We start from the raw sequence: 21,750 nt of genomic DNA on the forward strand, positions 1-21,750 counted from the left end.
AGACAGGGTTTCTCTGTATAGCTCTGGCTGTCCTAGAACTCACTCTGTAGACCAGGCTGGTCTCGAAGTCAGAAATCCACCTGCCTCTGCCTCCCAGAGTGCTGGGATTACAGGCATGCGCCACCACTGCCCGGCTTAAAATTTTAAGATTTCCAAATTTCCTTGCTAGAGCCCCAAACATCCATCTGGAGAAGTGAGCAGTTAGAGACCTGTAGAAGATGGGAGGAGGAGCCGGGACCAGAGGGGGGTGAGGAGGTGGGGGGTGAGGAGGTGGGGGTGGGGTGTGAGGAGGTGGGGTGGGAATGGGGGGGGTGGGGTGTGAGGAGGTGGGGGCAGTGCTGAGCAATGGTTCATCAGCTTGAGCAAGGATTCTCAATCACGGACGACAAGGTAAAGGACCAAGAGGAGAGAGAAGACACCTGGAAGGTTGAGGCCCCAGGATCTCCAGGAACTTGAGACCAGCCTGGCTGTAGTATAACTGTCTCAAAAACAAAAAGAGAGATCAAAGGAGGGTTAGGGCTGATTTTGCTGGCACTGTCTCTTGAAGACAGTTCAGGGCTGTTCCCAAAACCTCAGACATACACTAGGGTGGCAGGATCGCCAGCCCGTCCAGTCCCATTGTCCTTCCGACCCCTCTTCTTTCTCCCCCAGCTCCCTCCCTGGCAAACTTGTTTTTCAGTTGCCCCTGATGTCCACCCTGAACGACCTTCAGCTTGTCCCTGTCCCCAGGAAGAGCAAACATTGCAGGAGCAAATAGCAAACAGCCCATAGCCACCCTGTATGCTGACTTTGGCTTAAGGGCAAAGGACAGAGACCTTCCTCAGCCCCAGCCCCCCCACCTTAGCCTCCCTCTTGGGCTGTAGGCTTTGCATGAGAAAGGTCATAGGCTGTCCCAGCATGGTGCAAGAGTGAAAGGCAGCTAGATTCAGACCCTGACCTCATCACCAACTACTGTCTCAGTTTCTCTCTCTCTCTCTCTCTCTTTTTCTCTCTCTTTTTTAATGTATTTATTTGTTTGTTTGTTTAATGTATATGAGACACAGTAGCTATCTTCAGATATACCAGAAGAGGGCATTGGATCCCTGATGAGTGGTTATGAGCCATCATGTGGTTGCTAGAAACTGAACTCAGTACCTCTGGAAGAACAGTCAGTGGTCTTAACTACTAAGCTATCTTCCAGCCTTCCATTTTCTTTCATTTGAAAAAGAATGTTAGGTAGGCATGTGGCTTAGAGCTCCGCCTAGAATCCCCCAGTGAGGGGCTGGGTGTGTGGCTCAGTGGTAGAGCCCTAGAATCCCCCAGTGAGGGGCTGGGGGTAAGGCTCAGCGGTAGAGCCCCACCTAGAATCCCCCAGTGAGGGGCCGGGGCGTGGCTCAATGGCAGAGCCCTGCCTAGAATCCCCAGTGAGGGGCTGGGGGCGTGGTTCAGTGGTAAGGTTCTTGCTTAGACACAAAGCCCTCTGTTCAATTCCCGTCAATGGGAAAATTTTTTCTAACCTGTGGAGAACACCAAAGCAACTTGCTCTGCGCCTTGAGCACAGTGTGCCTACGGAAGCCCACACCAAATAATGCCCATCCATCACACGTGGCCTCAGCTGATGGAGTACTAGCTAACTTGCCCTTGGTCCTGCTTTCGATCCCCAGCTGTGCGCCGAGAGCAGGAGGCTTAGGGGGTCTTCAAGACAGGGTGTCTTCGTGGCCTCAGTGGCCCAGAACTCGGTAAACCAGGCTGGTTTCAAACTCACAGTGATTCACCTGCCTCTGCCTCCGGAGCACTGGGATTAAAGGTATGTGCCACTACACTTGGCTTAAAAAAATTTTTGTTTTCAAAAAAGAATAAATAAATAGCAACTGAGAGCTATGGTCTGGCTGCACCCCTTCCCTGTCCTGTCTCAGGTCAGCCTACAGGCCGGGAAATGGGGAATCAGCAAGTCACAGTTTAGCTCAGACTGCAGAGACTCCGCGACTCGCACCGAGTCTCAGTGCTGAAAAGAGACGTCTTTGGCTAGAAACCCCACCTCCCTCCTGAGTGTCTGGGGCTTACCGGTTTTCCAAGTCACCTAAACTCAAAGTCACTAATCCTCTTGTTTTAGCTTCTCAAGTTCTGCGGTCTCAAACATGCTCCCCCCGTGACCCTGTCCTGCAAGAGGTCTTTTTTCATAACCAGACATGGGGATCTATGGTTCGGTGGTTTGTGCTTCTGTTTTCCTTTTTCTGATGTGGAAAAACAAAACAAAACCACAGAACATAAAATTTACCACTTCAGCCAGTTTCAGGTGTCTAGGTCAGCAGTGCTGGGAACATCGACACAGTTGTGCAATAGACCCCAAAATCTATTTCTAAAACGTTTGCATCATGGCAAGCAGAAGCTGTGTGTGATTTTTTTTCCTTCTGTCAGCGAGAAACTGACATGTGAGGAGCCTTGTCAGTGTGAGGCTCAGCCTTCTGAGGCGTCTACAGCGGGATCTCTCTGCACAGTTCCTCCGGCTGCAGCTAAAAGACCATCAGAAACATTTTTTAAAGTTTTATTTATTTATTTATTATTTACATGAGTACACTGTTGCTGTCTTTAGACACACCAGAAGGGCGCATTGGATCCCATTACAGATGGTTGTGAGCCACCATGTGTTTGCTGGGATTTGAACTCAGGACCTCTGGAAGAGCAGTCACCGCTCTTAACCACTGAGCTGTTTCTCCAGCCCCAGGACATTTTTTATATGTATAATTTATTTGTATATCATGTGCATTGGTGTTGTGCCTGATGTATGTTTGTGTGAACGTGTCAGATCCTCTAAAACTGGAGGTACAGGCAGTTTCAAGCTGCCTCAGGGTACTGGGAATCGAACCCAGGTTCTTGACCCCTGAGCCATTTCTCCAAGGCCCCCATCAGGGATTAGCTGCGTGGAAACAAGGTCGGCCTGCCATGCGGGCACTGGAGGCCATCCCAGCACTGGGAAGGCAGCGGCAGGAACACCAGAAATCCAAGGCCAGTCAAGGTTGCCCTGAATTTATGTCTCAGTAGAAGATAAGCAAACAGGTAGCCACAGGGGACCCAGTCACATTTCAACCTCAGAGGGGAAGGCACTGTCTAAATATTGATTTGGTAAAATCCCCAAATCTTGTATGGAACATATTTAAATTAATTTTTCCCATTAATGTGGTTTACACTTGAAACTGTAGATCTCGGGGCTGGAGGGATGGCTCAGTGGTTAAGAGCACTGACTGTTCTTCCGAAGGTCCTGAGTTCAAATCCCAGCAACCACATGGGGACTCACAACCATCTGTAATGAGATCTGTCTCCTTCTTCTGCAGTGTCTGAGGACAGCTACAGTGTACTCACATATAATAAATAAATCTTTAAAAAAAAAAAAGACAGAAAGAAACTGTAGATCTCAAGAGCCTGAGGCAAAAGGTTTATGAGTTCATACTATAATGAGCTATTTAAAGAGAGAGAGAGAGAGAGAGAGAGAGAGAGAGAGAGAGAGAGAGAGAGAGAGGAAGGAATGGAGGGAGGAGGAGGAGGAGGAGGAGAGCGGTGGCAGCCACAGGATTGCTTCACAGGTAAATGTACCTGCGGTGAAACCTCGCTACTGGAGTTTGATCCCTGGATCCACAGTAGAAAGACAGAAGCCACTCCTGAAAATGACACAGCCACACACACACACACACACACACACAGACATAGATATACACAGAGAGATACACATACAAACACAGACACACACACACACTAAATAAACATAGTTTGAAAAGCATTCAAGGGCTGGAGAGTGGCTGACAACCATCTGTACAAACATGAGCTAGAAGGGACCTCACACACACCAGTCTCTCAAGTGTAGATTATGGGCTCAATTCTCACAGGAAGAAACTGAGTCCAGGAAAACTCTGGTGGCCTGTGGAGTCAGTACAGGGGCGTCCTGTCTTCCCTGAGGCCGAGCGAGCGAGCGGCACTCTGTGTGGGAGAGGAGGCAGGCACGGGTGGCATGGCCTCTGACTGTCACTGGCTCCATCACTTTGAAGTCCTGCCAAGAGAGGTCACAAGGGGAGGGCTCTTCCCAGTGCTGCCTGTCCCTTCCCCGGCGGAGCGGGGGACAGAGGGACAGAGTCCCCAGAAATGTCCCTGCTGAGATGCAGGCCGCAGACCCTGCCATCACGCTGCCTTTCTGTGCTGTTCCTGGCCTGCTTTGTAGGTGAGGAGTTGGGGGCCTGCTGTGGGTGGGGGTGTTCCCTGGGTGGGGCACGACTGTGGCTTCACCAGTGGGAAAGTAGCTATGTAAGAGGAGCGCAAAACACACACACACACACACACACACACACACACACGCTCACATGCATACACACGTGTGTGAACACACAAGCACACACATACACACATGTGTGCACACACACGTACACACACTCGCATGCACACACTGGGCCTTCGGATGCTAAGCAAACACTACCCCCGGCTTGGTTTTGTTCTTTGGAGATGTGGGCTCATGTACCCCAGGTTGGCTTTGAACTCCAGATACAGCTAAGGATGATCTTGAATCCCGAACGTTCCTTTCTCCATCCTGGATGTGCTCAGATTACAGGCACGCCTCACCACGCCTGGTTTGTGTGATGTTGGCATTGAACTCTGGGCCTTCCATATGCAAGGGAAGAACCCCTTCCACGAAAGCCTTGGCCGCAGCCCTTGGGCCCCAGCTGCAGTTGTGAAAACTGCATATGTCCCACCATGGCCACAAGTGTGTTCTGTTGCTGTTATTTGACACCGTTTATTGTGGGTGTGCTGCTGTTTGTAGTTTTTGGTTTGGTTTGGTTTTGAGACAGGATCTCAGGTGGCCTAGGCTGGTCTTGAACTCCTGATCTTCCTGATTCTGCCTCCTGGTCACTGGAGTCACAAGCATGCAACACTTCCTGGGTGCACACGTGTGTGCTTGCTCTCTCCAGAGTCCATGTATGAAAAGGTCCTAGTGTGTGGCTACAGAGGAGCCTGCCTCTGTGTGTGTGTGCTCACACACAGCTTTATATTTTGTTCGTGCATTCAAAATTGTATCTCAAAAGCAGAATACCTTGGTGTGGATCTTTAATCCCAATTATTCAAAGGCTGAGGCAGGAGGACTGCAGACTGAGGCTCCTCCTGACAGCTTAGCGACACTCAGATTTTTTGTTTATTTGTTTGTTTTGGGGGTTTTTGTGTTTTTTAAGTGTACATGAGTTCACTGTAGCTGTCTTCACACACACACAGAAGGATGCCATTACAGATAGATGGTTGTGAGCTACCATGTGGTCGCTAGGAATTGAACTCGCGATAGCTCAGATAGCTTAATGCTCTTAACCTCTGAGCCATCTCTCTAGCCCACCCCAGCTCTCAGTTTTTAAAAGTACAGGAAACTGGGACCCATGAGGTGACTCGGTGGGTAAAGGTGCGTGCCACACAAACCTGGGTACCCGAGGTTAGTCCCTGGAACCCATACGGTGGAAGGAAAAAACAGGCTTCTGAAGATTGCCCTCTGACCTCCACACGAGGGTCATGAGACACAGAGGATCTCTCACACAGAAATATCACACACACACACACACACACACACACACACACACACAAATATTTTAAAATTTTTTCTTCTTATTTTATTTTATTTTTATTTTCAGAGCATTGGTGTCTGGCCTACACATGTGTCTGCGTGAGTGTGTCAGACCCCCTGGAACTAAGGTCACAGACAGGTGTGAGCTGCCATGTGGGTGCTGGGAACTGAACCCAGGTCCTCTGGGAGAGCACTGAGTCCTCTGAATGAGCAGCCAGCCAATGGTCTACAAAGCTGAGCTATCTCTCCAGCCCTTTTTTCTTTCAATTTTCAGACAGAATGGCCTGGAGTTATAGCTTAGTGTCATAGCACCTGCTAAGTATGCACGAGGCCTTTGGTTCAACATCCACTCCCATTAAAATAAATAAGTTAATTAAAATGCAATCATCTAACGAGCCATGCCTAAAAGGCACATGTATGCCTAAAGTCCCATACTGGGGACACTGAGACAAAGGGGCTTTTTGAGGCCAGTATGGACTACGTGGGAAGACTCATCGACTAAAGAAAAAAATTAGGAAGCTTAACAGTGGTGGCACACGCCTGTAATGCCAGCACTCGGGAGGCAGAGGCAGCCGGATCTCCGTGTGTTCGAGGCCAGCCTGGTCTACAGAGAGAGAGTTCTAGGATCACCGGGGCTACTCAGAGAAACCCTGTCTTGAAAAACAAAACAGGAGGAGGGGAAGGAGCATGGGGAGGAAAGGAAAGAAGGAAGGCAGGAAGGAAGGAGGAAAGATAAATAAATCAGGATAGGCCAGGTTCTTCAGTGGTTAAGAGCACTGGCTGCTCTTGTGAACGAGGGTTCAGTTCCCAGAACCCATATAGTGGCTCAAAAACATACGCAATTCCAGTCCCAGGGGACTCGGTGCTCCCTGACCTCTGTGGGCACTGGCTACATACACGGTGCACAGACAGACAGACAGACAGATAGACAAACTGAGCACTCATACACACAAAATAATGCCAGTAACTCACGCGGCAGAGGCAGGAGGATCTCTGTGAGTTTGAGGCCAGCCTAGTCTACACAGTGAATTCCAGGTGAGCTGGGCTTTTACAGGGAGGTCCTGTGTTAAAGTGCATAGGCATCTCCCAAGGTAGTGCTGGGGGCCTGGCCAGCGCCTTCTGTGTGCCTCTCATGTTAGCCCAGTGCCCCTTTCCACAGAACAGGAAACGACCTCACGGACGAGGCTTCATAAGGGTCTTGGGACTAGAGTTCATGTGCTATGGGCGTGTTTCCTGGAACCTCAGTGTGTGGGAGGTAGAGGCAGGAGGATCAGGAGTTCAAGGCTAGCCTCAGCTATGTAGGAAGTTTCTGGACAAGCAGAGGATGTGGCCCAGCTGGTAGCAAGCTTAGGTAGCATGCCCGCACCTGAGATCCAGCCCTATCCCGTCATAAAACAGGCAGGAGGTTAGACACCCATCAGCCTGACACTTTGGAGGAAGATCAGCAGTTTGAGGTCAGAGGTCATTCTTGGCTACTTGAGGTCAGCTAGGACTGTAAGAGGCCATGTCTCAAAACAATAACAACAACGATAATAATAACAACAACAACAGTGATCCGAGGCTAGAGGGAGGCTCAGTGGTAGCTCAGTAGTTAAGCGCATGCGCTGCTCTTACTGAGGACCAAAGACCGGAGTTCAGTTCCTGGGCTCCCAGCAGCCTGTCGCCCCAGCTCCAGGGAACCCAACGCCTTTGATCTCCACAGGTGGTGCACTTGTTTATGTGCCCACAGACAGAACCTTACACACAACACAAATAAAATAGTGCTGGAGAGACGGCTCAGCGGGTAAAAGCACCAACGGCTCTCTCCTAGAGGTCCTGAGTTCAAATCCCAGCACCCACATGGTGGCTCACAACCATCTGTAATGAGATCTGGTGCCCTCTTTGGTGTGTCTGAAGACAGCAACAGTGTACTCACACATAATAAATAAATAAATCTTTAAAAAAATAAGTAAATAAATAAATCAATTCAAAAAAATGTTTAAAAAACAAACAATGCAAGTAGTCCTTGTGTGCCAGGTAGTATCTGGGCCTGAGTCTCTACCTAGGTGTGTGTGTGTGTGTATGTGTCCACGGTAGAGGATAAAGTTTAGCAGGCTTTTGCTCCTCAGGGCGAGGAGCAGACAGCTGGTTTTGTGGGGCGGCCTGGTAGGCACGGGCTGTTCTGGGCCAGCTGCTGTCCTTGGACAGGAGGGCTAGGTGGTTAGAGGAGGGAGGCACAGGTGGAAAGCGGAGTTGCAGACAGAGCAGGAAAGTCTCAGGAGACCGAGGAACAGGGGAGGGACAGACAGTGAGGAACAGACAGCTCATGGCAGACAGAAGGCTGTGGTGTCTGTCAGAAGGTCAACAGGCCAGCTTGAGCAAGGTTGTGCAATACCCTGGTGCGTTCCTGGTTACTTGCTCCTAAGTTGTACAATGCCCTCCAAAAAGGACATCATTGTGTCCCCTTCTACAGAATGGGAAACTGAGTCCAGGCCAGGTGAAATCAGGCATGGCCTGTAATAAGGGGTGATGTGGGTGTCTAGGTACAAAGATGAGCTACCTGTCCCCAGGAGTCACATGCAGGGAGAGAGGAACAGGGTTGTGAGATCTCAAGCCCCCCTGTGCTTTCCCCCAGCATCCGTGTCTACAGAAAGCTTAAGCCCCACGCCTAGCCCTGAGAGCAGCCGCTGGAGCCTGGTAAGGGCCAGGGTGATGGAGATGGTGGAGCCGCTGGTGACCAGAACCAGGGATAGATGGCAGTGGTTCTGGTGAGAGAGTTCTGGTGATTGGCTGGAAGGGGACACCAGAGTTAGAGGGGAAAGAGAGTCTGTGGCTAGACCCTGGGTCTGAGGGAAGAGGGCTGGGGCCTGGGCTCCTGGGTCTGAGGGAGGAGGGCTGGGGCCTGGACTCCTGTGTCTGAGGGAGGAGGGCTGGGGCCTGGACCCCTCCCTGGGTCTGAGGGAGGAGGTCTGGGGCCTGAACTCCTGGGTCTGAGGGAGGAGTACAAAGACTCTGGAGTCTTGAGTCTGAAGAAGGTCAGAAGTAAAAGGGCTCGAACCCCTGTAGTATCTGTTTTATCACCTGAGATGTCCCCTTTACACAGGGGCCCTGGAGCTGTCCAGGGCTTTGTGCAGACCTACTATGAAGATCACCTGAAAGACCTGGGTCCCCGAACACAGGCCTGGCTGCAGAGCTCCAGAGACCACCTCCTAAACAAGACTCACAGCTTGTGTCCCAGACTGCTCTGCAGGGCCCGGACCCAGGGTTAAAGTGCCAGGCGCCTCCCTCCCCGGCACCCACAATAAAGGTGTTCGTTCTTGATCTGTGCTGCCGGATGCATGACTCCTCTTGAGGCCAGAGGTCAACCTTCGTCATATCTAGGAGTTAATAAGTAGAAAAGTTGTCACCTGGCTGGGAAGGACACAAGGAAAGCTTTAGGGGAAGGGGCCAAAGTGACAACCCTCCTGCTGCCCACAGGGTTCCGGCTGGAAGCCAACAGGAGACTTCCAGGCGCCAGGTCAGATTCTGGCGGCAAAGCCTTGGAGGCCAGTATGGGTCTGATGACCCACATCCTCACAATGTCCCTCTCTTCCTAGAAATGCAGACCTTACACAGTATTCCAACTGGGTTCCACAAATCCAGGAAGCCCTCCACAACACCCAACCACACCTATCTCTCTCAGGAATTAGGGGATTGTCTCTCTTTTGTGGGAGACAGTAGGGGGAGATTTTAGGGATCGAACCCAGGGCCCAACACAAGAGCCCCAGCTCCCGCCCCAACCCAGTCTTCTTTTTAAAATTACATTTATTGAGGGGATGACAAGGTAGCTGAGAGGTTAATGTGACAGAGTGCCAATTATTACTTGTGTGTATGTGCATGTGTGTGTGTGTGTGCACACGCGCGCACGCACATGACATGTATACGGTGTCAGAAGACAACCTTCAAGTGTTTGTTCTCAGCCGGGTGGTGGTAGTGGTGCACGCCTGTAATCCCAGCACTCTGGGAGGCAGAGGCAGGTGGATTTCTGAGTTCGAGGCCATCCTGGTCTACAGAGTGAGTTCCAGGACAGCCAGGGCTACACAGAGAAACCCTGACTCAAAAAACAAACAAACAAACAAAAAACCAAAAAGCAAAACAAAAGAGTTTGTTCTCTCCCGCTACTTGGGGGACAGAACGCAGGTCATCAGCTTTGGTCGCAAGCTCTGTTACAGGACGGGCCAGCTCTCCAGCTGTCCTGGAACCTCTCTGTAGACCAGGCTGGCCGAGGTGGTACGAACCTGCAATCCCAGCACTTGGAAAATCAGGATACCCTCAGCTACACAGAGCATTCTGGGGGTAGCCTGTGCTACATGAAACCCTGTTTGAATAAAACCATAACAAACCCTTTTCATTTTCAGATAAAAATCTTGCTAAGTTGCCCAGTGGTTCCTGGACTCCCTCTGAACTCTTGATCCCCCTGCCTCAGCCTTCTGAAAGAGCTTGAGGTTACAGCCCTGCTCTGTTTATGGGTGACTTCTCAAAGTGGGACTCCCGTGTGGCTTGACCTGATAGGGAATGTCACTGGCCATTACCCTTCCCAGCCTGCCACCCCACCCCCTCTGCGGCTCTGTTGGCCAGGACTTTGGCCTAGGACGTCGGAGCTGCCTGATATGGAAGGAGGGGGCCCTCCAGAGCTATAAAGGCTGCCAGCCCACTGGAGAGAGTCAGGACAGTCCCTTCCTGCCCACTGCCTGAGGTAAGAGGCGGACCGAGGGTGGGGGCAGAGCACAAGGGGGGCGAAGATTCCTACATCAGAAAATCACAGTAACAGTCGCCTCAGATGTCTGTCTGACAACACGGGCGGCTTTTCACTCTTTCTTTCTTTCTTTCTTTCTTTCTTTCTTTCTTTCTTTCTTTCTTTCTTTCTTTCTTTCTTTCTTTCTTTCTTTCTTTCTTTCTTTCTTTCTTTCTGAGACAAGGTCTCACTATGTAGCCCAGGCTAGCCTTGACCTTCCATCCCTCCTTTCTCAGCTAGGCCAGGCACGTTCTCTTTCGTGTGCCTGACTAAAGCTAAAACCAAGTTGGGAGTCGTGCTCTATTTGTTGTACTTGGCTCTTCTCCCCGGTTTCATCTCTACCTCTTTCTGAGACATCTTTTTTACCCACTTATTTATTTTGTGTGAGTGGATATGTTGCCTGCATTGCGTGTCTGTGCACCACATGCGTGCCTGACTCCCTAGAGGAGCCGGAGGGGGGCACTGGACCCCCTGGGACTGTGCTTACAGCTGCTTGTAGGTAGTGGGAATCGAACCCGGGTCCTCTGGAAGGGCAGTGAGTGCTGTCCCAGCCACTGAAACTCCCCTACCCCATTGCTTTCCCACCTGGATTTCTGCCCCTTGCTGTCTCAGTTTCTCATCCCCAAAATATGGATGATGGTTTTGTGCCCTGATTATACAACCCACGGGATATGGGGGAGGACAGGCCAGCAAAGCAGAGACAAGCTGGGGACGCGAGTCAGAAGCGTCTGCTGTGATCCGTGTCCCAGGGTGCCTCTCTCTGACTCTATTTCTCTGTCTGTCTATCTCTCTCTCACTCTTTCTTTCTCTGTCTCTGTTTCTCTCTCCCTGAGACAGACAGGGTTTCTCTGTCTATGCCCTGGCTGTCTAGACCTTGAATTCACAGAAATCTGCCTGCCTCTACCTCCGGAATGCTGGGTTTGAGGTGTGTGCCACCCCACCTGGTGACCTTGGACTTCTGACCCTCCCGCCTCCACCTCTGAAATACTGGGATTATGGGACAGTGCCACCACTACCGGGCTGACTAAATTACCTTTTCTTTTTTTTGTTATTTATTTATTTGTGTGTGTGTGTCTGTGTGTGTGTGTCTGTGTGTGTCTGTGTGTGTATGTCTGTGTGTGTGTGTGTGTCTGTGTGTGTGTGTCTGTGTGTGTGTCTGTGTGTGCCTGTGTGTGTGTGTCTGTGTGTGTGTGTCTGTGTCTTTGTGTCTCTGTGTGTGTGTTTGCGTGTCTGTGGTGTGTGTGTGTGTGTGCACCATGGCACACGTGTAGAAGTCGGAGGACAACTGTCAGGATTTGAACTCAGGTCCCCTGACTTGGTGGCAGACGCACTTACCAGCTGAACCACCTCACACAGTGTGCCCAGGTTTTAAAAAAGAATTTATTTGTTTTTAAAAGATTTGTTTATATTTCCTACTAGTCCAGGACTGTTTAGGCCTCAGGACAGCTTTCCTGAATGAATGAACGAATGAATGAATGAATTAAAAGATGTGTCTCAGTTTCCTTGTCTGCCTTTCACTAGCATATAGGAGACCTGAGTGACATTCCTATCACTTAAAAAAAAATGTCTGCAGGGTGGTGGCACACACCTGTGATCCCAGCACTCTGGGAGGCAGAGGCAGGCAGATTTCTGAGTTTGAGGTCAGCCTGGTCTACAGAATGAGTTCCAGGACAGCCAGGGCTACACAGAGAAACCCTGTCTCAGAAAAAAAAAACAAATCCAAAAAACCAAAAAAAAAAAAAAAAAAAAAAAAAAAAGTCCCCTGCCATTGTATCACATGACTGTCACCTCAGCACCCCAGGGACAAAGGCAGGGGACTGCTGCGAGTTCAACTCCAGCCTGATCAACTTAGAAAGAATCTAGTTTTGGTTTTTTTTTTCTTGTTCTGCTTTTTTCTTTCTTTCTCTTTCTTTCTTTCTTTCTTTCTTTCTTTCTTTCTTTCTTTCTTTCTTTCTTTATTAGAAAGGCAGGCAGGAGCGCAGGGATTGTCAAAATCTGAAGCGCAGGACCGGAGCTCAGGGGGCAGGGTGCTTGCCTGGGGTGGGTGCTCAGGGTTCTAGGTTCAAGTCTCTCAGTTCCACGAGGAACTAGATATGGCGGCACACACCTGTGGTCCCAGCATTCCCAGCGCGGAGGCAGGGCAATCAGGAGCTCAAGGTGAGCCTGGTCTACTTAGTCAGTTTGAGGCCAGCTTCGGCTATAGGAGACTCCGTGGGTTTTGTCTTTTTGGTTTTGTTTTTTTAAGGTGGGGCCCTGAGACACAGCTCCTGGTTAAGAGGGCTTGTTGCTCCTGCAGAGGACCTGGGGTTTAGCTGGGCTCTGGTGGCACTCACTGTTAATCCCAGCACTGTTCGAGGCCAGCCTGGTCCACAGAGCGAGTTCTAGGACAGCCAAGGCTACAGAGAAACCCTGTCAAAAACAAAAAGCAAGCAAACAAACAAACAAACAAAACCTTTGGGTTTGGTTCACTAACACCTCTCATTCCAGTTTCATGGAATCCAACCCGTTTTCTGGCCTCCACAAGGTCTGGGCCTACTGAGTGCATTTATAAACATGAAGGCAAAACAGCCATATACGTTTATTTTATTGTTTTTTTTTAAAGATTTATTTTATTTATTTATTTTATGTCTATGAGTACACTGTAGCTGTACAGATGTTTGTGAGCCTTCATGTGGTTGCTTGGAATTGAACTTAGAACCTCTGCTCGCTCCGGTCAGTCCCTGCCTGCTCAGGCCCAAAGTTTATGTAACCCGTCCCGCGGGTCAGTTATTCCAGGGTTCCGAAGGGGTGCTACCTGCGGGTCAAAAGGGGTGGGGAGGGAGACGGAGGCCAAGCGCCAAGAAAGACAGAGTCAATCTGGGTTTTGTCAAAGCCTCGTTTAATGTTCTGGGGTACCCAAGTTATAAGGCCTTCAGGAGGGGCGTACCCCAAGGTAGGGACAAAGAGGGGCAGAGGTATTCCTGGCATTTACGACAGGAGATGAGAAGGTCATCTGATGAAGATACCCGGAGTCGGCGATGTTGACGCAGGCAGGATCATTCTGCAGTAATCTCGAGACAATGGCTAAACAAATACCCATTGGAGAGGCTCTTGTTTGCTTTTCTCAGGGCCTTAGCCCTGTCAGCCAAAGTGAGGGTCTCTAATGGCTTCCTACAACTCCTCCTTTTTTCTTTCTTAAGTTGAGGGGTGGCTATGGAAAGAGGGTCGGTGGAGAGCCTGTCTTAGGCTATGTGGTTTTGCCCCCACGTCCAGCACCGCAGTAACTAGGCCTTTTTAGATCCTAGTAGGGCAGGGCCTCTGTCTTAGGCTATGTAAGTTGCATCCACTCCTGGCATCACATCCTACTCCAATGGCTTAATCAGGCCCTTGGTGGGTGTGACGGGCATCCAGGTAGCAGACTCACAATAATCCCGTCATGGAGTCACCCTGCAGCCAAGAGGCGGTGTGCATCTGGCTCGTGGCACCACAATATTTCCCGTCATTGGCTACTCCACAGCTTATGGCCCTCAGCCACTATTAGGAGCTGGAGGTCACCCTCTCTGGCATTGACGTTTCTACTGCTTAGGAACCAAGAAAGCTCTGTGCCTGCAGCAAGGGTAGAAAACTAAAGGCCGATGGTTGCTACCTCCACGTCTGTCAAGGCAGAATCAATCTGTGATTTAACAAAACTGGTTAATCTGTTAAAGGCCCAGGGGCCAAATGACAAAAGAAACAAAAGACCCAGGAGGGGCCCCAAAAGGCTGGAGAGCAAGGTGGAAAGCCAGGGTGAAATCTCAGCATCAGCATACTCTGGCAGCTAGCATGTTCCTTCAGCATCCTGTAGAAAGAACACAAACATACCTCTTCTCTACACTTAGAGTTCCCTGGCATTAAAATTTAAAATTTTTTATGGTATATAGAGATGTTATTCTCCCCTCTTTTATTATAAAAATATTGTAAAGTTATTTTTATTATAAAAATATTGTAAAGTTCTATGGGCTTGTTCTATAATATCTTGTCTTTGCGAATTATGAGGAATCTCAGTAATATGACTAATATCAAATTGTTAATAAGACATCTTAAATGACTGGTTATAATAATCAGTTATAATATTTGTCTTAATCTGATTTGGAACATTTAGTATAAAAAATAACATATGTAATGACTAATTTTATTTTTGTTTCTTATGTTAAAACAGTTATAACTAGAAAGCCTGAAAAGCTGTCAATAGTCGTATGTATATTTTTGATTAATTTTTTGAATTGTATTTGTACAAACAATTGTAAAAGTTAAGAATTAGTATCATTAAAAGGAAACAACTTTAAGCAATTGTAAGCCATGAGCTATATATGTATATTATTAATATAAAAATCAAGTTTGATTTTTAACATTTTAAAAGAACAGCTACAGCACCCAGTTCAATTATCTGTGCTGAAGCAAGGGGACACTCAAAAGAATAAACATGTGATCTAATTATATGAGCTTTACTCCCATAGTAGATGTATTTTTAGGATGTATGTATAAATCTATAACAATATAAAAACATGTATAGAGGCAAATTTTTAACAATTTATCTTTTAGATAACAATTATTAATTTTGTCAAAAAGGCTTGTCATGTAATAGATTAACAATTAATAATAATCAATTTGATTGTTGTTTAAAATAAGGAACAAACATTTTATCATGCTCTTAAAACATTCTTTTTAAAATATTTTTTTTTATTTTATTTTGTAACATTTTATTATTATATCAAATCTTTATTGGAGGATGTCAAAATCGTATTTGGAGAGATTTTACATTAATGTTCTCTTTGTTAAGGAATGGAAGTGAGCATATATCATAAACTGTTGACAAATACTTATGGTAGCTTTCTCCAAGTTATGTCTCTCAGTATTTGTTTTGCATCTATCTTGAGAACATCAGAGACTTAAATGACAAACTTAAAGCAGTGTCTTAGGCAAAATATTTATCTTAACATCTTTTGAAAATCATTTTCTTAAAAAATTTAAAAGCCCAATGTTAAGAGCAAACCATTTCTTGAGGAATAACCTTCTAATGAAAATCTTAAATCTATAATAATTTTGTATGTAGTAGGCAGGCCAAAATTTTAGATCTAAGTTTGAACTTCATTTTGAACCACATCTGTATGGATCTGTTAAAAATGTTCTTTTGGCCAGAAACTCTCTAAGTGAGGCCTGCAAGACAAAACTGCATCTCTCAAGCCTCTGTAGCTTTGAGCAGCTTTGAGGCAGCTCTGAGCTTTGTATTAACTCAAATGTAAAACTCCTGATTTGAGTTTGTTATCTCTAAGGCCAGACCTACACCCACCAGGTCCTGTAAAGAGTAACCTGTAATCAGACCCTATTGTATAGAGGTCAAATAACAAAAGGAACCTGTAATATCAAAACATAACTACAATTTGTTGAAAGCAAAACCCAGTTTTAAACAATCTTTTCTCCTTAAAATTAATGGCAAATATATTTTTATATTGTAAAGTTTGTGCATCATCTTGTGTTTGAATGTATGACTTTGTAACTTATTGAAGAGACATTATTTTAAATCATATTTCTTATAAGTCTAATCTCCAGGCCAAGATTTACACAAAACACCATGTCAATTTAGAAGCATCTTAAACGCCTGTATTTCCTGGGTTGCGTCATGCCACATGTAGCTAGTTAAGATGGCTCTAACGCTGAATCAGCAGTTTTAAACTAACCTTTTTTTTTTTTTTTGTAACATTATACCTTTTAAATCATAACCAATTAATTTATAACTCTATAGTCAAGATATGTAAAACATTTATACCTTTAAGACTAATTAGAAATAAAAATGAAGCGATCATACAAATCTCATAAATTTAAACCAAATATATATTTTTTTCTAGCTGTAACTTCAGAGGAATAAAGCACTTTGAACCCAATCATCATCATGATAGAAATTTTTCTAGGAGAATTAACCATTTCCACTTGTCCAGCTCCTGGCCCTTTAAGAAGCAGCTTTTTTTCCAGCTGTCTTTGACTCTTACCTTAGAATGTGAGGCACCTCAAATTAGCCTCCTCTGTGTAAACTGCAATTGGCAGGACTGCCAGCAAGATAACGCCTTTTTACCATTTTTTTTTTTTTTTTTACATAAAACATAAAAAACAACCAATCATTCAGCCAAACAAAACAATAGACAACATGAATTGACACACATATAGACAAGTTTTGGTGCACCAAAGACGTACAATAGACAGAGAGGGAACTTGATGTCCCCAAAAGATCCAAATATCTTAACCTGAACTAAGGAGATCTCCAGTAGGTTTCAGAGAGAAAACAGGACGTCTCCCATTTTCTTCTCCTTTCCAGGAGAGTTTTGAAATAGCTTCTAACCATTATTATTATTTCTTTTTTTTTTTTTTTGATACCACGTCCTACACATGGAAAAACTGCTTTTCTGTAACCTGCTTTTTCTCTTGTTTAAGATTTAACAAGGGGGAAGGAGGATGCCTAGTTGAACACACACACCTGTGGAGAGGGATGGGAGGAGAGTCCAGGTCTTACATGCTGTCCATGAGCAGTTTTTCTCTGGCCGCCTCAGCAGCAGTCTCTGACTTCTACCTGCATGGGTCTCCCCTGTTCATTTTTGCCTAGTCCCTGTCCATGGAGATAGCCCTGGGAGAGCATTTGTTGAGCAATAACCTCATTGGGACCACACATAAGGACTTTCATTTGAGAGAGAATGTCTCTTCCCTAGAGGTTAACAGGCAGACTAGAGACCATGAAAGGCTGAGTAGAGCCAGTATTTCCCTCACTGTCCTCCCAAGTCAGCAACTGTGAGCTCTGGAGAGTATTTTTTTATTGTCCAATCCCCTGCAGATGGGTCAGAGAGGCTTGCAAAGGCCAAGCAGGGGGCCAAGCACATTGCGAGATCACAGTAGAATCGGCACCTGAGTCTAAGATGCCCTCAAAGCTTTTACCATTTATTTTAAGGCTGAGTATAGGACGATCTCTGGTGATTGCCTGGACCCAGTTAAGGTCTGAGGGATCTGGCTGAGAGGAGCCACGCTGCATGCCTATCACAGGGTATAGGGTGGCAGGCCACGTGGAGGGGCTTGTTTTGGCTCTGGCTTTTTCTAGGCATTTGACTTTGAAATAAATCTTGAAGTTAGAATGACCATTTGTCCCTCGTAGCTCCTTTAAGAGGACTGCTTGCTCTCTGCAGCTTTTCTCCTCCAAGTTGGCTTTCTCCCCAGGGGTTCTCTAAACTTAATGACATATCAGCAAGGGATGGGTCCCTCAGGAGCGGAGGATAAAGAGAAGTTACAGGAGCGGATGACGGGGACTCAGACCTGTCTTTAACGACCAAGGAAGGTTTTGGAGAGTTCTTTTTAGGGGAAAGTGAGGTCACAGAAGCTGCCTGAGACAAAGGGCGGAGGCAATATTCAGCAGGGTCCTCGTTCTCACTCTGAATGAGCCTCCAGTAACTAAAGAATGTATCAAACATTGGCTCACCTGTACCTGTTTTAAAATCTTATTAATTTCTTTACCAACCTTATCTCGTTAGTGGGTGAATATCAGGTCCACTTAAAATTAACCAAGGACATTTCTCATGATAAAACAAAAACACTTAATTAAATCTTTTTTCTTAACTCTTACTCTTCTCTCCCTGAATGATTGCTTGATTTCTCCTATGAATCAAGCCTCTTTAGCCTCTTTTTTTATTTCCCCAATGACAATCGGACAACAATGTTTGGCCACTCACCTGCCCCTCCAGCGACGCACGAGCGATGCGGTCTGTGGGGTCCTTCATTCCTTTTCCCGGGATTTCTCCTCCGTCGTCCGGTAGTTGACCGTACTTCAGGTCCCTGTTCGGGCGCCACTGTAACCCGTCCCGCGGGTCAGTTATTCCAGGGTTCCGAAGGGGTGCTACCTGCGGGTCAAAAGGGGTGGGGAGGGAGACGGAGGCCAAGCGCCAAGAAAGACAGAGTCAATCTGGGTTTTGTCAAAGCCTCGTTTAATGTTCTGGGGTACCCAAGTTATAAGGCCTTCAGGAGGGGCGTACCCCAAGGTAGGGACAAAGAGGGGCAGAGGTATTCCTGGCATTTACGACAGGAGATGAGAAGGTCATCTGATGAAGATACCCGGAGTCGGCGATGTTGACGCAGGCAGGATCATTCTGCAGTAATCTCGAGACAATGGCTAAACAAATACCCATTGGAGAGGCTCTTGTTTGCTTTTCTCAGGGCCTTAGCCCTGTCAGCCAAAGTGAGGGTCTCTAATGGCTTCCTACAAGTTTAATTTATTATTAATGTGAGTACACTGTCGCTGTTTTCAGACACACTAGAAGAGGGCGTCAGATCTCATTACAGATTGTTGTGAGCCACCAAGTGGTTGCTGGGATTTGAACTCAGGACCTTCGGAAGAGCATTCAGTGCTCTTAACTGCTGAGCCATCTCACCAGCCCTATTATTATTATTATTATTATCATTTTGTTATTGTTTTCTCCAGAGTATCACACACACACACACACACACACACACACACACACACACACAGGTGTAATGAATGGCACACACCATCAACTCTAGTGCTTGAGAGCTCAAGGCAGGTGACTCTGAGTTGGAGGCCAGCCTGGTCTACACAGTGAGCTCCGGGCCAATCAGTGCTACACAGTGAGACCTTGCGTTGTCCCGCTCCCCTTTGCCACCCCTCCCTCCTAAAAAAAGACCCACGAGAGAGGAATTCCGGGAGAGAACTCATCTGAATTAACAGGTTTCGAATCATTGTTGGGCAGGGCCCCGTGGTCCCACACCCTGGCGGTGACACAACCCTGTCCTCAGTGCTCTAGGTCGCGGACAGCATGGGGTCCCGGTTCTTCCTGGCTTTCTTCTTGGTCCTCCTGGTGTTAGGAAAAGGTAAGTGGGTGGGGCGGCAAGGTGGTGGGGAGGGGCAGGTCAGGAGGGGAAGGGGTGGGGCCTCAAGCACCTCTCTGCCTTCCCCAGCCACTCCTTTATCTTCCTCACCTGCTCCCACTCAACCAAGTCCCCTCGGCGCCTCCACTCTAACGACCATGCTTCCCACAGAGGTCCAGGGGACCCAGGAAGATGACCCGGGCAGCCCGGCTCTGCTGGACACGGTGCAGGAGTCCCTCTTAAGCTACTGGAGCACGGCCAAGGCGGCTGCCCAAGGCCTGTACCACAAGACATACCCCAGCAGCGTGGATGAGAAACTCAGGTGTGTCCCTCCCACTGGGGACAGATCCTGGCATACGGCATCTTGTCCTATCCCTCCTCCCTCAGACCCAGGGAGGGGTCCAGGCCCCAGTCCTCCTCCCTCAGACCTAGGGGTCCAGGCCCCAGTCCTCCTCCCTCAGACCCAGGGATCCAGGCCCCAGTCCTCCTCCCTCAGACCCAGGGTTCTAGGCCCCAGCCTCCTCCCTCAGACCCAGTAGTCCAGGCCCCAGCCTCCTCCCTCAGACCCAGGAGTCCAGGCCCCAGTCCTCCTCCCTCAGACCCAGGGTTCCAGGCCCCAGCCTCCTCCCTCAGACCCAGGAGTCCAGGCCCCAGCCTCCTCCCTCAGACCCAGGAGTCCAGGCCCCAGCCCTCTTCTCTCAGACCCTTCTTCCTTAGACTCATAAGTCTAACTAAACTCTAGCCCTCCTACCCCAAAACCTAGAAATCCAGACACTGGCCTCCCCCCTCAGACCCCCAGCTTCCTTTTTCAGGCTCAGGGTCCCAGCCCTTAGACTCAGGGGTCCAGTCCCTTGCCTTCCTCCCTCACACCAAGGGGCTTGGACCCCAGCATCCCTCTCAGACTAAAGAATATGGCTCTCATCTCTTTTCTTTCACATGCAGAGGCCCCAAACCTAGCTTTTCTCCCTCGGGCCCAGGCTCCTGCCTCTAGGCCCTTCTTCCAAGCTGTCCCCTGCTTTCTTCTCTCCAGGGACATGTACAGCAAGAGCTCGGCCGCCATGAGCACGTACGCGGGCATCTTCACGGACCAGCTCCTTACTCTCCTGAAAGGAGAGTAGTTACTATGCGAGCCCCAAGTTAGGGGAGAGGAAAACCGGACAGCCCACCTCTTTGCTCTCTCTTGCCACCTCACCAGGACGGTCCTCCATCCCTCTGTCCCAGCAGCTCCCGGCTCCCAACTCTAGACCAAAGTCCTTCAATGAAAGAATAACTGAGTCCAGGCATGTTGGTGTCACTGTGGCTTCTTTTCCCTCCTTTGGTGACCCCCAAAGGTCTGTGGCTTCTTCTTAACTTGTCCATTGGAACGGACGGGAGGGCGGGCCAGGTGTTTGGGCTCACACAGGTCACTGAGTACTTGAGAGCGGAGGCAAAGGATCGTAGCGATTCGAAGCCCAGCCTGGCACACATAGTGAGTTTTAGTTTTCTTTTTAAAATCTCTCTCTCTCTCTCTCTCTCTCTCTCTCTCTCTCTCTCTCTCTCTCTCTCTTTCTCTTTGAGACAGGGTTTCTCTGTGTAGCCCTGTCTGTTCTGGAACTCACTCTGTAGACCAGGCTGGCCTCCAACTCAGAGGCCTGCCTCTGCCTCCCAAGTGCTGAGATTACAGGCGTCACCACCGCCCAGCCTTTCTTTTTTTCTTTTTTTTTTTTTTTTTACACAGCAGAATTTTAAAGGCCAGCCTGGTTGGAAGAATAAGATCTATCACTAGGGGCTGGAGAGATGGCTCAGTGGGTAAGAACACAGACTGTTCTTCCAAAAGGTCATGAGTTCAAATCCTAGCACCCACATGGTGGCTCGCAACCATCCGAAAAGAGAAAAGACATCTGATGCTTTCTTCTAGTGTCTGAAGACAGTTACAGTGTACTCACATATAATAAATAAATAAATCTTTAAAAAAAAAAAGATCTATCACTAAACAAAATACACACAACAACACACACGCAATTTAAGAATTATATATATATATGTTTTACAAGTCAGGGGTTCCCTGTGTAACTTTGATTGTCCTGGAACTTACTCTGTAGGTCAGGCTAGCCTTGAACACACAGATCTGCCTGCCTTTGCCTCCTGTATTCTGGGATTAAAGGTGTACACACCACAACCTCCTCAATAAATAATTTTTAACCCCTCCAAAATACCCATATGTGGCAGCTGGAGCCTATATTTACAGCACTTTCAAAGTCCTGGGGCAGACAGAGGCAGGAAAACCAGGAGTTCAGGCTTTCTCAACTGTGTAGCAAGTTCAAAACCAGCCTGGCTACAAGAGACCCTGTCTCAAACCCAGACAAATCCAAGCAGACAAGCAAATACAGGTGGCTCAGTGAGCACAGGTGACCTGTCCCCAGAACACACGTAAAGATAGAAGGGGAGACCCACGCCACAAAGTTGTACTCCAGCCTCCACATTTATGCTGTGTGTGGCACATGCGCATATGCGTACCAGCATATACACACACCAATAACTCAGGGCTGCTGGGTGGTGGTGGCGCTCGCCTGTAATC

At 48.0% G+C, this 21,750-nt stretch overlaps 2 protein-coding genes across 3 annotated transcripts; both read left to right on the forward strand.

Annotated features, from left to right (window-relative positions):
- Positions 1-3,904: 3,904 nt before the first annotated feature.
- Apoc4 (apolipoprotein C4) lies at positions 3,905-8,874 on the forward strand. The gene is made up of 3 exons (XM_052180991.1): positions 3,905-4,189; positions 8,181-8,313; positions 8,649-8,874. The coding sequence occupies exons 1-3, from the start codon at positions 4,114-4,116 to the stop codon at positions 8,812-8,814; spliced, it is 375 nt and encodes a 124-aa protein (XP_052036951.1). The 5' UTR covers positions 3,905-4,113; the 3' UTR covers positions 8,815-8,874.
- Positions 8,875-9,956: 1,082 nt separating this feature from the next.
- On the forward strand, positions 9,957-20,521 carry Apoc2 (apolipoprotein C2). 2 transcript variants are annotated; one of them, XM_052171392.1, is made up of 4 exons: positions 9,957-10,280; positions 19,122-19,196; positions 19,365-19,515; positions 20,224-20,519. In XM_052171392.1, the coding sequence occupies exons 2-4, from the start codon at positions 19,142-19,144 to the stop codon at positions 20,309-20,311; spliced, it is 294 nt and encodes a 97-aa protein (XP_052027352.1). In that variant the 5' UTR covers positions 9,957-10,280; positions 19,122-19,141; the 3' UTR covers positions 20,312-20,519. The 2 variants fall into 2 exon arrangements, with proteins under 2 accessions (XP_052027352.1, XP_052027362.1); XM_052171402.1 differs by lacking the exon at positions 9,957-10,280 and having other exon boundaries at positions 19,083-19,196; positions 20,224-20,521.
- The last annotated feature ends 1,229 nt before the right edge of the window (positions 20,522-21,750 follow it).

Source organism: Apodemus sylvaticus, chromosome 1 (assembly GCF_947179515.1).
Source record: "Apodemus sylvaticus chromosome 1, mApoSyl1.1, whole genome shotgun sequence".
Lineage (NCBI taxonomy): Eukaryota > Metazoa > Chordata > Mammalia > Rodentia > Muridae > Apodemus > Apodemus sylvaticus.